Raw genomic sequence first — 15,760 nt, 5'->3', positions numbered from 1 at the left:
GCCTGGTATTACGTAGTTTCTGCTGCTGGCAAGGAATTTTGAATTTCTGCTGTTCTTATATAGTTTTGTTATTGTAAATTGTAATGACCTCATTTAGAGCACAAATAATTATATTACTGCAAATTAAAATGCATTGGGGTTTTTTATTGGGCATTTAGTTGCTTTTGTGTACAGCTTTTGGTCATGTCCTGAATGAATTGGATATCTCCTGGTGGTTTGATTTTTGTTTTGTTTGTGTGTTTGCAGTGCTCAAACATAAAGCTGTTCAGTCGTGTTTTGGTTAATTCACTCCATTTTTGAGTCAAAGCAGTTATCCGATTGTTAAACCGATTGTAGTTTATTACTGTTATGGGGGAAAATAAGATCGATATTCTAGGCAAACTGAAACAGCTGAAACAAAACATTTAAAAGTGGACGGAAACATGGTAAATTTGCACAGACCAAATATTAAATATCCTTTGGTTTGAAGAATTGTCTGCCTCGAAACAATGGGTTTTTACAGTCTATGTTTTTTAATGACTACAAAAAAGTGTGCAGTGTGTCTGTCTGTATAATCAGTTCTTTTTTCTTTTTTTTTTACTACAATATTTTATAACATAGCTGAACACACTCCAAAGAGTGAAGATGATAGTGGACTTCAGGAGGAACACCCCAGCACTCCCCACCCTTACCATCATGAACTGCACAGTGACATTCAGGTTCTGGTGCACCACCATCTCTCTGGACCTGAAGTGGGACTTTAACTCTATTGTAAACTTAAAGGCTCAGCAGAGGTTGTAGCTTCTTCTTTCGCCAACTGAGTCTGCACTATGCACTTCTAGAACTGTCTGGTTTGGTTCAGCTTCCAAATCGGACATTACAACAGACAAAAAAAGTCCGGACTGCTGAAAGGATTGTTGGTACTCCCCTGCCCACACTCAAGGACCTGTAGCCTACTCTCTTTCAGAGTGAGGAAGAGCGAGGGCAGGTAAAATCATCACAGACTCCTCTCCCCTGGCCACAACCTTCAACAATTTGAACTGGTGCCTTCCTGCTGCTGGCGATTCAGATTCTAGGCACAAAAACAGGTTCTTCCCACAGGCTGACCCCTCCTGACCAGTTAAATTCCTTCCAAGGCCAATTGTAGTGCAATACTGTTTAATGCAATATCTTGTTAGTTCACTTTTATTTATTATCCATACTGTTAAATGTAAATATGTTCATATCTGTAAATAGTCCTATTTACTTTTCTTTATTTTTAATCATGCGTATTGTTGTGTGCACTGGAAGTTGTGTGAGCAAGCAAACTTGGCAATATAGCTCTTTTTGATTCAAACTTCATTTTGGTGCACCAGACGCATTCAAACGCGACTACGCAGCATTAAAATATTGTTTAGATAGGCAGCTAGGAAAGGGTTTGAAGAGCAACCTTTCCCAAAATTCCTTTTCCTCTCGCGTTTTTTCCTCTTCCTGCAGGTTGCCGTATAGCTCCGGCAGTGGTATGTTCCATTTTATAACACTTCATTTGAGACAACATGGCTGCTGCGGCTGGCCATTATTACGGTGACGGAGGCAGAGCAACAAAAAGACAGAAAACCGACGGCGACGGAATGGCCACGGTAACAGTTACTTTAATTTAATTCACGTTATTGCATTTGTTAGCTTTGTGGTGCTAGATATGCATTTTTTCTTGGGAAACGATTTTTTTTCTCTCCATTCAATACGTGATGCTAAAAGGCTAGCTTTGTTGGCTAGCTATCCTTTTTGCTGAAGGGTTGCTAAAACACCAGTTTGTTAGTCTGTTTAGTTATGAGAAATAAATAATGATGCGATTGTGGAGGATTTAAGCATTACATATAAGTTGATATGCTGTATATAATATAATGTTACATCATCTAATACAACTATTGGTCCCCGTGGTTCGGATAGGATTGCTTTCATCATTACGCATTCATTGTTCTGGTCAGTCCTATCACCCTCTGATAAACCATTCACTCTGCTTGTTACCAGACTTGTTTTCATTTAGCCAATGGAAAATATCGGATTCAAAAGCAGTAGCAGCTAACGTTAGAATTTCAGTTTTTGCGCGAAAAACTAACCCTGGCATCTGTAACGTTTGCGTTAACGTTACTCTGAATGCTGGTTTGAACCTTTATTCACTAACGTTACAGTCTTACAGCACTGATTTTACCTAGAGGCAAACGTAGTGAAGCAAATTAATTAATAGTTTATATTTGCTTTAAGCATTCTAGTTTTCTACGATTGTTTAATGAAATCCTTTGCTCTTTCCTTTTGTATGTGCAGGAGGGTTACAATGACCCGCACAAGACCTTGCCCTCGCTTGTCGTGCATATAAGGGGGCTTATTGACGGCATTACCGAGGCTGACCTGGTGGAGGCGCTGCAGGAGTTTGGCACTATAAGGTAACGTTCATGGTGAAAAAGAATTGTCCCTGTTCCAAACAAGGGGGTGATCCAGCTCCCGGAAAGCGTACCTTCCATGGGGGCATTTAATTGGCTAGCAAATAACTTTACATCTGAGGCGTTTAAAGACTCGTATTTGTCCATTATTTATTTCTAAAAACCACTACAATGAATACAAGGCTCCATTACCTTGTATCTTACGTTATGGCCTTGTAGAAGCTGTTTTTGTAAAAATAGCCTAACAATGTGTCATAACCACGTGAGACTGTGTCAAACAGTAGAGACATTACCCATATAGACTGGAGGAGAAGCTCACAGGCAATCGGGGGGATGTCGAGTCATAAAGTCAATGGAGAAGCCCAGAGAGTCATAAAGTCGCTCTTGCTGCTAGTTCATGGACAGCTCTTACTCACGCTCTACGTCTCTGCAAGATTTGGAGGGGAATGATTCAGGCCCCGTTTACTCAAAGGGAAAACACAGATACTTCCCTGCGGATTGGCCTCTCGTTTACACGAAAACCCTGTTTTTATCACAGAAAACGATTATTTCTAAAAACTCTGGCCAAAGTGGAGATTTCTGAAAACGCCGGTTATGTGTTGTCGTGTGAACTGGGAGAAACGGCGTTTTAGATTCTCTCTTGTCGACTCTGAGGATTCTGATTGGCTTGCAAGGCTTTATCCTTCTCCCTACACTGCCGACAATAGGTTTGGCATAGTTATGATGGCGCTCAACGGCGTATTTATGCGGGTGTGTGAACGATGTTATTTTTGAAAACGAAGAGGGGGAAAATATTCATTTCGCTAAATACCCGGCTTTGTGTCAACGTGGCCTCAGATTCCTCTTGGCACAGCTACTAGAAGACTTAACAACTGTCAGACAGGTTGCTCACGTCACATCTATGTCGTCAAGCTCGGTTTGAACCTGTGCCGTACGAACTGAGTGCTTCTAATTGACTTCACGTTACTCTGTTGAAGTCTATAGGTTCGCTGTGTCCATTTCTTTTACTGTCTAGTTTCTAATGGTATCCTTAGCCCTTGTGGTTCTCATTCTAGTCCTTACTTTGCTGATAGAGATTACAAAAGGGTGTTTTTGAGATTAATTTAGAACACCTACAGTATAAGAAAAATTCAGTCGTTCTCAGTCTTTTTGAAACAAAACATAATATTCAAAGGCCCCTTTTTGGAGAGGTATTTCTGTAATTATTAAAGTGCTGCTTTTTCCACAAGGGAGTTTTGATATATTCATTCAAGATTTTAATTCAGTATTATTTTTTTAATAAAAATTATAGTTATTGAAGGAAAAATAAATTATTTAATTGTTTTTTTTTTTTCATAAAATGATTTAATTATATTTTAAAAATTAATTAAAGTTATCTCGGTTGTGAACTAATGTTTTTAAATTAAACTAATTTTTACATCTGATCTGACTAAATAAAAAAGAAAGGGTACTAATGTCTTCATTGGTATTAAGAGAAAACTTGTTTTAACCAACAATAGTACACCAAAAAGTGTTTCTAATCCCATGACGATAATCCATTATTCAAGAAGGGGGTAGGTGGTTGTTCTTTTTTTTTTTTTTTCCATCAATTGATTTGCATTTTGCACCATTTCCGGAAAATTGTTGGAGGAATTCAAAGTTGTTATTGTTTGTGTGTGCATGTGTTTGTCTTTTAGTTACGTTGTGTTGATGCCAAAGAAGCGTCAGGCACTGGTGGAGTTTGAGGATATGGGCGGCTCTGCTAACGCAGTGACGTATGCGAACAATAATCAAATCTACATTGCTGGCCGGCCATCTTACATCAATTACTCTACCAGTCAAAAAATCTCTCGGCCCAGCGACTCTGATGATACAAGGAGCGTCAACAATGTACTACTCCTCACAATCATGAACCCCATCTACCCCATTACCACGGTAAGTTGTTTAGATATTCATCATCATGGTCATGTATTATGATGGTGTAGCGGAGTAGACTCTACAGTCTATCTGTGTACTACTGCATCTAAACTTGTCTTGATTTTTGTGCCTCTGTTTATTGTCATTTGTTGTCCATAGGATGTTCTGTACACCATCTGTAATAACTGTGGACCCGTGCAAAGGATTGTGATCTTCAGGAAAAATGGAGTTCAAGCCATGATCGAATATCCTTGAACAAAACGACTTTAACCTTTACTAATGTGTTTTAAGATTAGAGTATGGGGCTTTTCACTAGAACAAAGATCAAACCCTGTAGAAGTAATTTAGGCCGCATGCTATTATTGAAGAGAAACATTGTTCTCCTTGACGCTTGGTCACATTTGACTCAGTCCAGAGTGCGCAAAGAGCTAAAGCCTCTCTCAACGGAGCTGACATCTACTCGGGCTGCTGCACCCTTAAAATTGAGTATGCCAAGGTTAGTACCCCATAAAATGACATCAAACTCTTTGTGCTGTATAGTGCCCTCTACAGGCCTGGAGTCAATATGGCAAATTAAGTCATTCTGTAATAGATGCATTTATTATTATTTTTCTAAGGCTAGCGACTAAGCTAGTAACTAAATCTTACACAAAGTCGAAGGTAGGTTGAAAAGTGAAAAGTCATGACTATTTTGGACTGTTCATTTTAATAAAGACATGGAACACTCATTTCATTGTAAGACGCAAGCGATGTTTAGCCAGTCAATCTTTTAAAGTAAGTGTGCTAAAAAAAAATCTGTATTATCTAACACGCAACAATTCCATAACAAATTCAAATAACTAGGCTACAATTTGTATTAAGTTATGTATGCATATAAACGCATATCTGAATTCAGATTTCAGAATGAGCGCTCTGACATTTGCAGGTTTATTTGTAGCACACTCACACTTTTAATGAGCAGGCACAATTCAAAGGATTGTGACTACTTATTACTCCTGTAAAAATTGATTCCTTTATGAAATGTCACTTTTTATTGTACAGCCAACCCGTCTCAACGTCTTCAAAAACGATCAGGATACATGGGATTACACCAACCCCAGTCTCAGTGGCCAAGGTACTGTACAGCCGTTGCACTCTGTCTGTGCTGCTCCTTATGTTTTGTGGGGATGGGTGTGTAGACAGGCCTCCTCAAGTGACGCCCTTGGGAAGTAACTTCAGTAGTGGATCTTTTCCCAAGTACATCACTTCAGTGATGCTGCTTCATTCTTGTGTTCCTTCTCTTTAGATTATAATACAAAATATTTACGTCATTGTAGTTGTAAATAGACATTCTTACATGGACACGCAATCTTGCACATACGCAAAAAGAACATGCGCCTTGAATAAAAAACGCACATTCGTGTATTTAATGGAAACACATGCACTTGAGAGCATGATTGTCATCCTGACTGCAGAAGCGCACATTCTTAGCTCATACTGACTTGCACTGGTCTGTTGCGCATGCCACCTGTCATGTTAAAGCACAAGTGTTTTTCATATAGCAATTCCTGAGAAGCAGGCACTCCTTTCACCTGTAGTCACTGAGCATGACACTGCATATAGCAAATATTACATGATGGAGATTTGATTTTTGCTTTGCAATAGAGATGGGGTATTCAGTCCTGCTCCAGGTGGGCCACTCCCCTGAAGAGTTTAGCGCCAACCCCAAATTAACCACTGCTGAACCAGCTAATCAGGGTCTTCAGGATCACTAAAAAATTCCTGGCAGGTGTGTTGGGGCGAGTTGAAGCTGACCTGTTCAGGATGTGGGCCTTCCAGGAACAGAATTTCACTGAACAGGGCTGTAGAGCCAGGCTGCAAATAACAGGTTGATTTGTGAATGTAAAGATTCACAATGTTCCTGGCAATATTTAATGGATCATTCAGCTTTACCCAGATTAAGTTGTTTTATACTACACTTTTGCATTCAGAATACTATTTTTTTTTTCCTCAAGACTAAAGCTTGTTTGTCTTCGTTTATATATTTGCTCTTATGCAAAATATCAGGTCTCAAAGGGTAAAACTGCCGAGCATTTTTACTCCTGAGATGTGATGCGTTAAGCTACTGTGCTTGAACTAGCTGCTGAACACATTTTACATCCAACAAAACATTTCCTTGTACTTAAGTTTCTCTGCAAGACACACTCGCAGCACTTCAGCAGGCCACATGGAACAGCCAAACGGAACTCATGGCAACTTTAAACACTTCAGAGTCTGCAGTTTCACTCATATCGAAGTCGCACGGATACAAAACACTCAAGATAACCTTCCATTCCATTCTCTACAAAGGTGGTGGACATCTCTGAATTATCGACACATTTTAGGGACATGAGTCTAATCTCTTTGGATAACACATTACAGACTATCACCGAAGACTTTCGCACATCAACACCGACCAAGCGACTGATCAAGCAGCAGACACATGAAGGGAAGTTGTACAGATACACAGAACGACAGAAGAATTACACAGATATTTTCTTCTCATTCCCTGCCTAATGCCGTCATGTTTCTTGGGTGTTTGGGCTACTTTTGCTCTCGCTTCTCCTCTTTCCTGAGAACATCATGCGAACATGCCGCACTGACATAAGTGACAACACCAGATCAGGATTTGCTACAACACAAGTGCCATGGTCAGAGATTTGGGTTGGTCAGAGATCGCCAAAACATCATGCCAAGCTGACATTGCCATGACAACATACTATCAGACAAATCGTTTGAGATTTATGCAGATCATCATGACAACACGGCAAGTTGACATTACAACCATGACACAAGTCAAGAGTGCTTCAACACAGCGGCGGTGGTCTCGTTGCGCGCAGCACTACAAGTTGAGATCGTCACTACTCACCCGGCCAAGAACAGACATTTGTCTATACATAACGAACAGATGACATCAACTTTACACCGTGACACATCCAAAACCGCATGATCACAGGCCACATGCTCTGACAGCAATGTGAGATTGTTGCAAACACATCCTTTCGACATCTTGCTAACAATAGTGAAATGCACAAGACAAGACACTATGGGGTGACAGTAGCGTCAAAACACCGCCGTAACACACAGGAAGGAGCAGCTGCCCACCGATCACACAAACAGATCCTCAGCTCTCCCTCCCCAAGCCCTGTCTCTTTGTGGACTGAAGTGCTTTCTCTCTCTCATTTCTTCATCCCTCCTCCTCTTCCTCTCTATGTTAAATCTGTTTTATTCATTGGGCACGGCTGACCGTGTTCTGATCCCTGTGTTACGCCCCCTGTGTGACGCAGGTGTGGATAAGTCTGATTGCTGATGTGGCGTCTCTTCTAAACTCAACACCGTCTGCTGTCTGCTATCCACCTTTGCTTCTACGGTAAGCACCTATGTGCCTGGAATGCACCGAAAGCACATGCAGTGGACTGGGAGGAATATCCTAAAGAACTGAATGAAAACTAAATCATCAGGAAAAGAGCGACTGGTAAAGAATATCACACTTCCACCGTGGTGCCTGCTGCATTTATTAATGTATTCATATAAATGGGCATGTAGCACATTGCTCATTTAAACTGTTCATCTGGATCAGCTAGAACTTTGTTGGTGAGAGATTTAACGCCATTTCTGGCATGGAGGGAAGACCTTGAATAACCCTTTCATGTGGCCTTTTAAGCCTAAATAAAGAATAATTTCACCCCCTCCTCCCCGCCCTGGTGGTGGATACATGTAGCTCTAATATATTATTATTATTATTATTATTATTATTTTGGGACCATATGGTTGTTTTCCCACAAGTGACTGACATTTATTGAGTTGTCTTTAGAAGGTAACATTTCCTGTGGGAGTGAGTGTTCCTTATAGTCCTGAAGCGTTTTTAAGTCAGAAAATATTCAATTACACATTCTCAATTTTCTAAATGCATGTTATTGATCTTGAGAATCATGTGTGTGGTGACCGTGATTTCACTAAGTACAACATGAAGTTGATCCAGGAACAACATTCCAGTCAACCAATCAGATTTGAGGGACAAGTTTATACTTTGTCAAGTTTAGGCTTACAACCAGGCTTAGGTGCTTTTACATCCCTGTTTACCTATTATTTCCCTCTGTTTTTAGGGATAAATTATGGCTAGAGTTAGGACAACATTTTCGGACAGGAATGTTGTTCTGGGTTTAACAAAATGTTGATCCAGAAACGTGTCTATCTTGGCAAAAACACGGTAACCACTTGTTTTTGACCTTGTATGCTTGATTCAATACTATTATTCAAGCTTCTGGTGATGTATTCCAGACTCTCCAATCATTTAGTCTGCTTTAACACATTTATTTTTCACATGAAATAGGATGTTCAATGAGAACATTGGGATAAGTCAGATTAAAGAAAGTAAAACTGGTTGCAAACAGTGTTTAATGTCCACTTCAGCTCAACTCCACCCTTTTAGAAAAGCTTTAAACCCCTTCCTAAAGTTTTTTTTTTAATCAATTTAAGTGAAACATTAATTCTGTGTTCATTGAAATCCCTGTCTAAAATGTTGGTAAATATAAACATCACTGTGTTGTTTTGGTAGTCTCTGCTCTCCTTTTCTGTGGTTTCTTGTATTATGACTGATGTAATTTGGGTGTACTTTAATTGGAGAAAACCATTTATTTTGGTCTCACAGGCAAAGATAAAACATATCTAGAAACTTATGTACTTATGTGCTTATTTTTCATTAATTTAATCAATACATATTGTTTTTTTTAACCCCTCTCGGAACCTGTGGTTTTACATTCTGACCCAAGTGAAATTAATAAATGCAGATTTAGTTTTTGATTATAGTATGATTTAACCCTGTTCTTGTTGTTGTTTTTATTTTTTTATTACTTATTTTAATCTGATTTGTGTGTATACCTGTCTGTGCAGATACCGATGCAGATGGCAATTGGAACAATACACAAGGTGTGTGTTTGGTTGTGTAAGAGATTTTCTTGGATCATGTAAATGGTTGAATTTCTCTTTGAATAACCTGACTTCATTCAAAATCTCCATTATGGTTTTCTTTAGTATTGCAGTAATTGTGATTTTTAGTTGTTTTAACACCTAACTCTCACTGCATGTCACTCACTGTGAACTGCACAGCCCTTCCTTCTCTTTTTTGTATGTGCTCACAGCAGTTCTGTGATGCTGTATTGTTGTTTTTTCTCTTTCAGACCCCAACGCTAACACAAACAAGCGGCAAAGGCAGCCTGCACTGCTGGGGGATCATCCACCTGAATATGGTCAGTTTGATACACACATTAACAAATGGCCCAAATAGAGGCACGGAAACAGTCCCTCTAGCTTTTATAGGTGCTTATTGTGTATATTTCATTCTCAGTCCCCCCTCTCTCTAATTATTATATACGTGTTTTTATATATATATATATATATATATATATATATATATATATATAGCTGGTCCTCAGGGTGGCTATGGTCACTATGATGACACTTATGGACCACCTCCTCCACCCAGTCACTATGAGGGTAGGCGCATGGGGCCCCCAATAGGGCGTGGCCGTGGCGGACCCCGGTATGGTGGGGCACAGTACGGACATGGACCTCCTCCACAAGACTACACTGCTCATGCGGACTCTCCTGTGGTCATGGTGTACGGTCTTGACCCCAACAAGATCAGTGCAGACAGATTGTTTAACATATTCTGTCTCTACGGTAATGTGGAAAGGGTGAGTGGGTGATTCTTTAAGTGGCGTTGTGGAACTTATGATCCTCAGATGAAGAACTTTTAGGTTCACCTGTGCCTTAGAATTATAACCAAGTAATGGCTGAAAGCATTTCTCATCCAAACCTTAAGTCAAGAGGCTTCTGTATACTGCATAAGGATCTTAATCTCACCAAGGCTGCAGTTATTGCAGGAACTGCATTTGTTTAAAATAGCAAAAACATCTAATGTTCAGTATTTTCCCTACAATGTACTCCCCTGGATTTTCATCACCACTGCAAAATCTTCATGATCAATTTTTAATATCACGACATTGACTTATTAAGGCCCTTGCGCACCGAGTCTGAAATTCGTGTCTGAAATTTCTGCAAGTTAAAAAATAAATACAACCTACCATTATGTCAATCAGGCTTGCACACTGCCTTCGAAACTTTTGTCCATCATAAAAAAAAATCGAATCGGGCGCAACCAACTATCACACTTGATCAATTTAACATGTCCTTGCTAAATAAGATATTAATTTCTTAATTATTGCTGATTCCAAGCTTTTAAACAATAGTCTCCTTATGTTTTGAACATTTGTGTGTTGGTACTCAGGTAAAGTTTATGAAGAGTAAACCAGGTGCTGCAATGGTGGAGATGGGAGACTGCTATGCCGTGGATAGAGCCATTTCACACCTTAACAACAACATGCTGTTTGGACAAAAACTCAATGTCTGGTGTGTACAATAGAATGTCTTCAGATTCAGAATTACAATAGAATTAGAATTACTTTAATGCATTTTTCTTAGCTTATTTGTCCATTCTTGTCCGGATTCTTGCATTATGTCTGATGTAATTTAATTGAAGAACATTTATTTTGGCCTCACAGGCAAAGATAAAACACATCTAGAACCCGGCTGCTTAATTTTCATTCAGTTAATCAATACATATTGTTCTTTTGAAACTGGTTTTACATTCAAGTGAAATTGATAAATGCATATTTAGTTTTTGAATTATGATCATTTAATCTAGTTGTTGTTGTATTTATTTTTATTACTTATTTTAATCTGATTTGTGTGTATATCTGTCTGAGCAGATACCGATAAAACAAATCTAGTTTTTAGTCTGTGTACTACTATTTATTTATTTTTTTCTTTTGTCTATTGGTCTGCAGTGTATCCAAACAGCAGGCCATAATGCCGGGTCAGTCGTACCAGCTGGAAGATGGCAGTTGTAGTTTTAAGGATTTTCATGGCAACAGAAACAACCGTTTCACCACTGCTGAACAGGCAGCCAAGAACCGCATCCAGCAGCCCAGCAACGTACTGCACTTTTTCAACAGTCAACCAGACAGTACGGTTGAAGTTTTCAGTCAGGTCAGAAATCTTATGTCATTTAAGGTTGGAGTGATTATCTGTGCTTTCTTTTTTTTTTTTTTTTTTTTTTACATTGCACTTTTAATCTTTTAACAACTAACTCGCTACAACTTCTGACTTTTTTCCCCACTCTCTCATTTGTTTTCCATTTTACTCGAATTTAAGCCATAATAGTAATTGGAGCAAAGATTTTTATGCTTTAAAGGTCTGTCTGTGTGTGGCCTCAGTTTAACAGTCTTTTCTGTATCTTCATCTACAGATTTGTGAGGAGTTGGGAATCAAGAGCCCAACCAGTGTCAAACTGTTCACTGGCAAGAGTGAGTTACTAATTGGTTTAATATGTTTGTAAATAGTCAATTTATTGTGTGAATTATGTTGGAAAGTGTGTATAGGTGGTGTATGTTTGGTTCTATATAAATACACTTTTGTGTGTGTGCTCTTGTGTTGGTGGAACTGCAGGTGAGAGAAGTTCATCTGGTCTGTTGGAATGGGAGTCAGTAAATGATGCTATGGAGGCTCTTGCGATGATAAACCACTTCCAGATGAAGAACCCTAGTAAGTACTCAGCTTACATCCAGCCACCACACTTTAACACTACTGCAATGTGACCAGGGCCGGCTCTAGGTTATTTGGTGCCCAAGGCGAGAGTGCCCTCAATTTTTTAAATTTTTACAAATTTATATTTTTTGTAGAATTACTCAATCAATTGTTGGGGTCGTAGACCCCGAAGCCCAGAAGTGTAAACAGGAAACGAAGACCATTTGAAGGTTAATATAACGCCGACGAACTAGTGCTGATGAAAGCCGACTGTGTTGTCGCCTCTCGTCCTCTCTCGTCGGGGTTAAAAAGCTGCACTTGCACCATGACTTGAACACACCGAGAGAACTACAGGCGACTGTCAGCTATAATGTGCATTCTGCGCCTGCGTGCAATGAGCCAACTGTCTATTTCTGCAGATATATTAGTCTATATTCGTCATTCAAAAAGGAAAACCGACGCTGTCGGCCGGCTGCAGATACACATAACGTACGTAAACAAAGCAGCGTGTGCCAACCATTTTGAATATACGCGGGCATCCCCTTGTCAACATGTCGAAACAAAGCCGACGAGGACTATTTTGAGCCGAAGGCACGGAACCGTGCGTATCACACCAAGGAAGCGCTAAAACCAGCTGTCAGATGTTTTCGCGCCACTCCCGGAGCAACGCGCGTGAGTTTGACAGCTGCCTCGAGTCACTCAGTCGTTTTTAGGATTGTATAATCTTGTAAAAGAAATGGACAAATACAAGCAGTGTGTGGACAATGCACAGTAAAAGTGTACAGCGTGTGTGCAGCTTTCATAATACGATACATGCATTTAATTAACTTTTTTTTTTCAATTTTGCAATTTGCGCCCCGTCCAGCAGATGGCGCCCCAGGCGGCCGCCTGTGTCGCCTGTCGGCAAAGCCGGCCCTCAATGTGACTATAGTTATAAGCTGTAACACAGTAAATCATAATGTTCCTTAAATCTCATCTATCTTTCTGTTTGTTTGTTTTTTCCTCAGGTGGGCCTTACCCATATACTCTTAAACTGTGTTTTTCAACTGCACAGCATGCCAACTGAAACTCATAATGCCCACTAACCTTCCTGGTAATCCCAGCACCATAGCATGTCTTAATTCTTGACCTGGAGGGAAAGAAATTGGACTGTTATTTCCAGAATAAGACTGGACTCAATGTTTTGTATTATTGTTCTTTTTTTTTTTAATACATTTTTTTAATTGATATTAATATACTTTGTTTTTTTGACCAGTCTTGTACAACAGTAAATTTGTGTGAAAATGTATTAAATCAGTAAAGACATCATTGTGAATCAATTTGTGTCTTGTGTGTGTGGTTTGGCTCAAAATAGTGGGATTGCTTGTGTGCTATGGAAACCGCCAGCCAAGCAAAATGAATACCAACTTTACTTAGCCAAACAGAACGGAGATCAATACACATTTGTGGTAAATGTGTCACTGAAGATTGGCGAAGGAATAAATACTTTTTAAAATGAAAGTTATTTTAAGTTGTTTCACAAAATTACTGTTTATTATGGTTTCGATCACTTAAATGCAGCCTTGATGAGCACAAAAAACTTGTATAACCAGCCCCAGTTAGTGATGGGCAGATCGAGGCTTCGTGAAGCAATTAAACAGTAGAAGCAAATGTGCCATATTGTTTCGAGGCTACGAATCAATCCGACACCCGTCTCCATGGCGACACCTAGTGATAAATTGGAGGTATTGATCTGAAACAACCTTTACAACGAGCTATTAAAAAATTAGTTTTTTTTTATTATTGTATTTTTCTAATATATGAAGCTTGTAACCTGTAGTCTCTTCACATTGCATAATGTTATTTTGGTCATGAAAAAAATCAATATTAATAAAACAAATCAAGCCACAATGTCTCACTTTCTTATAGATTTTTATTCAAAATATTAATTTCTCTGCTGTTCTTTCTATTAATCTGTCTATATACAAATTATATATTATTGATGTCTACAGAATCTATTAATCTATCTGTCTGTATATACGGGTCTCCCAGGAACATTCATTATAATTATTGCTGCGTACATTTATCGGTCACCTAGGATTCACAAGCGCGAGCGGTGCGCGATCATTGTAAGCCGCAGGGGCGTTTCTAGGTTTCAAAAACATCAGGGGCTGGGGTGGGGAATAAGATAGCATGATTCGATACACAGAATAATGCATATTGCAGGCCTATATGCAGCGGCAGACTGGCATTCCTGGCTAAGTTGGGACTTAGACCCGAGTGCAAAAATGGAGGCTCTAGACCCTTCCAGAGCTGAGATATTGAGATACCAAGTAGCATTTATGCCATTATAAAAATCTCAATATCTCAGCTCTGGAAGGGTCTAGAGCCTCTATTTTTGCACTCAGGTCTAAGTCCCATGGCCCTCTATCAGAATCCAGAGTTTTGAGAAGATTGGGGAAACTTAATTTTTCACCCAAAAAAAAAAAAACCGTAAGGGGTAACACTGTCGTTTTTTTTTCTGGTCGAAATTTTGATTTTCGATATCTCAGCTCTGGAAGGGCCTAGAGCCTCCATTGTTGCACTCAGGTCTAAGTCTCATGGCCCTCTATCAGAATCCAGAGTTTTGAGAAGATTGGGGAAACTTAATTTTTCACCCAAAAAAAAAAAAACCGTAAGGGGTAACACTGTCGTTTTTTTTTCTGGTCGAAATTTTGATTTTCGATATCTCAGCTCTGGAAGGGCCTAGAGCCTCCATTGTTGCACTCAGGTCTAAGTCTCATGGCCCTCTATCAGAATCCAGAGTTTTGAGAAGATTGGGGAAACTTAATTTTTCACCCAAAAAAAAAAACGTAAGGGGTAACACTGTCGTTTTTTTTTTCTGGTCGAAATTTTGATTTTCGATATCTCAGCTCTGGAAGGGTCTAGAGCCTCCATTGTTGCACTCAGGTCTAAGTCTCGTGGCCCTCTTATCAGAATCCAGAGTTTTGAGAAGATTGGGGAAACTTAATTTTTCGCCAAAAAAAAAAAAAAACGTAAGGGGTAACACTGTCGTTTTTTTTTCTGGTCGAAATTTTGATTTTCGATATCTCAGCTCTGGAAGGGTCTAGAGCCTCCATTGTTGCACTCAGATCTAAGTCTCATGGCCCTCTATCAGCATCCAGAGTTTTGAGAAGATTGGGGATACTTAATTTTTCGCCAAAAAAAAAAAAAAACGTAAGGGGTAACACTGTCGTTTTTTTTTCTGGTCGAAATTTTGAGTTTCGATATCTCAGCTCTGGAAGGGTCTAGAGCCTCCATTGTTGCACTCAGGTCTAAGTCTCATGGCCCTGTATCAGAATCCAGAGTTTTGAGAAGATTGGGGAAACTTAATTTTTCACCCAAAAAAAAAAAAAAAAACGTGAGGGGTAACACTGTCGTTTTTTTTTTTCTGGTCTAAATTTTGATTTTCGATATCTCAGCTCTGGAAGGGTCTAGAGCCTCCATTGTTGCACTCAGGTCTAAGTCTCATGGCCCTCTATCAGAATCCAGAGTTTTGAGAAGATTGGGGAAACTTAATTTTTCACCCAAAAAAAAAACGTAAGGGGTAACACTGTCGTTTTTTTTTTTTTCTGGTCGAAATTTTGATTTTCGATATCTCAGCTCTGGAAGGGTCTAGAGCCTCCATTGTTGCACTCAGGTCTAAGTCTCATGGCCCTCTATCAGAATCCAGAGTTTTGAGAAGATTGGGGATACTTAATTTTTCGCCCCCCCAAAAAAAAACGTAAGGGGTAACACTGTCGTTTTTTTTTCTGGTCGAAATTTTGATTTTCGATATCTCAGCTCTGGAAGGGTCTAGAGCCTCCATTGTTGCACTCAGATCTAAGTCTCATGGCCCTCTA

At 39.4% G+C, this 15,760-nt stretch overlaps 1 protein-coding gene across 2 annotated transcripts; it reads left to right on the top strand.

The window, feature by feature from the left end:
• The first annotated feature begins 1,441 nt into the window (after window positions 1-1,441).
• hnrnpl (heterogeneous nuclear ribonucleoprotein L) lies at window positions 1,442-13,219 on the top strand. Of its 2 annotated transcripts, none has more exons than XM_089130243.1 (14): window positions 1,442-1,598; window positions 2,284-2,402; window positions 4,076-4,313; window positions 4,455-4,542; window positions 4,697-4,791; window positions 5,337-5,409; window positions 9,207-9,242; window positions 9,494-9,562; window positions 9,738-10,009; window positions 10,603-10,724; window positions 11,162-11,363; window positions 11,623-11,680; window positions 11,823-11,918; window positions 12,908-13,219. In XM_089130243.1, exons 1-14 carry the CDS (start codon window positions 1,515-1,517, stop codon window positions 12,964-12,966), a joined length of 1,611 nt encoding a protein of 536 aa, XP_088986369.1. In that variant the 5' UTR covers window positions 1,442-1,514; the 3' UTR covers window positions 12,967-13,219. The 2 variants fall into 2 exon arrangements, with proteins under 2 accessions (XP_088986369.1, XP_088986367.1); XM_089130241.1 differs by having other exon boundaries at window positions 11,623-11,683; window positions 11,814-11,918.
• The last annotated feature ends 2,541 nt before the right edge of the window (window positions 13,220-15,760 follow it).

This window comes from Pimephales promelas, chromosome 4, assembly GCF_988280905.1.
Source record: "Pimephales promelas chromosome 4, fPimPro1.hap1.1, whole genome shotgun sequence".
Lineage (NCBI taxonomy): Eukaryota > Metazoa > Chordata > Actinopteri > Cypriniformes > Leuciscidae > Pimephales > Pimephales promelas.
Note: the sequence above shows the minus strand (reverse complement) of the source record. Positions and strands in the feature narration are given on the sequence as shown.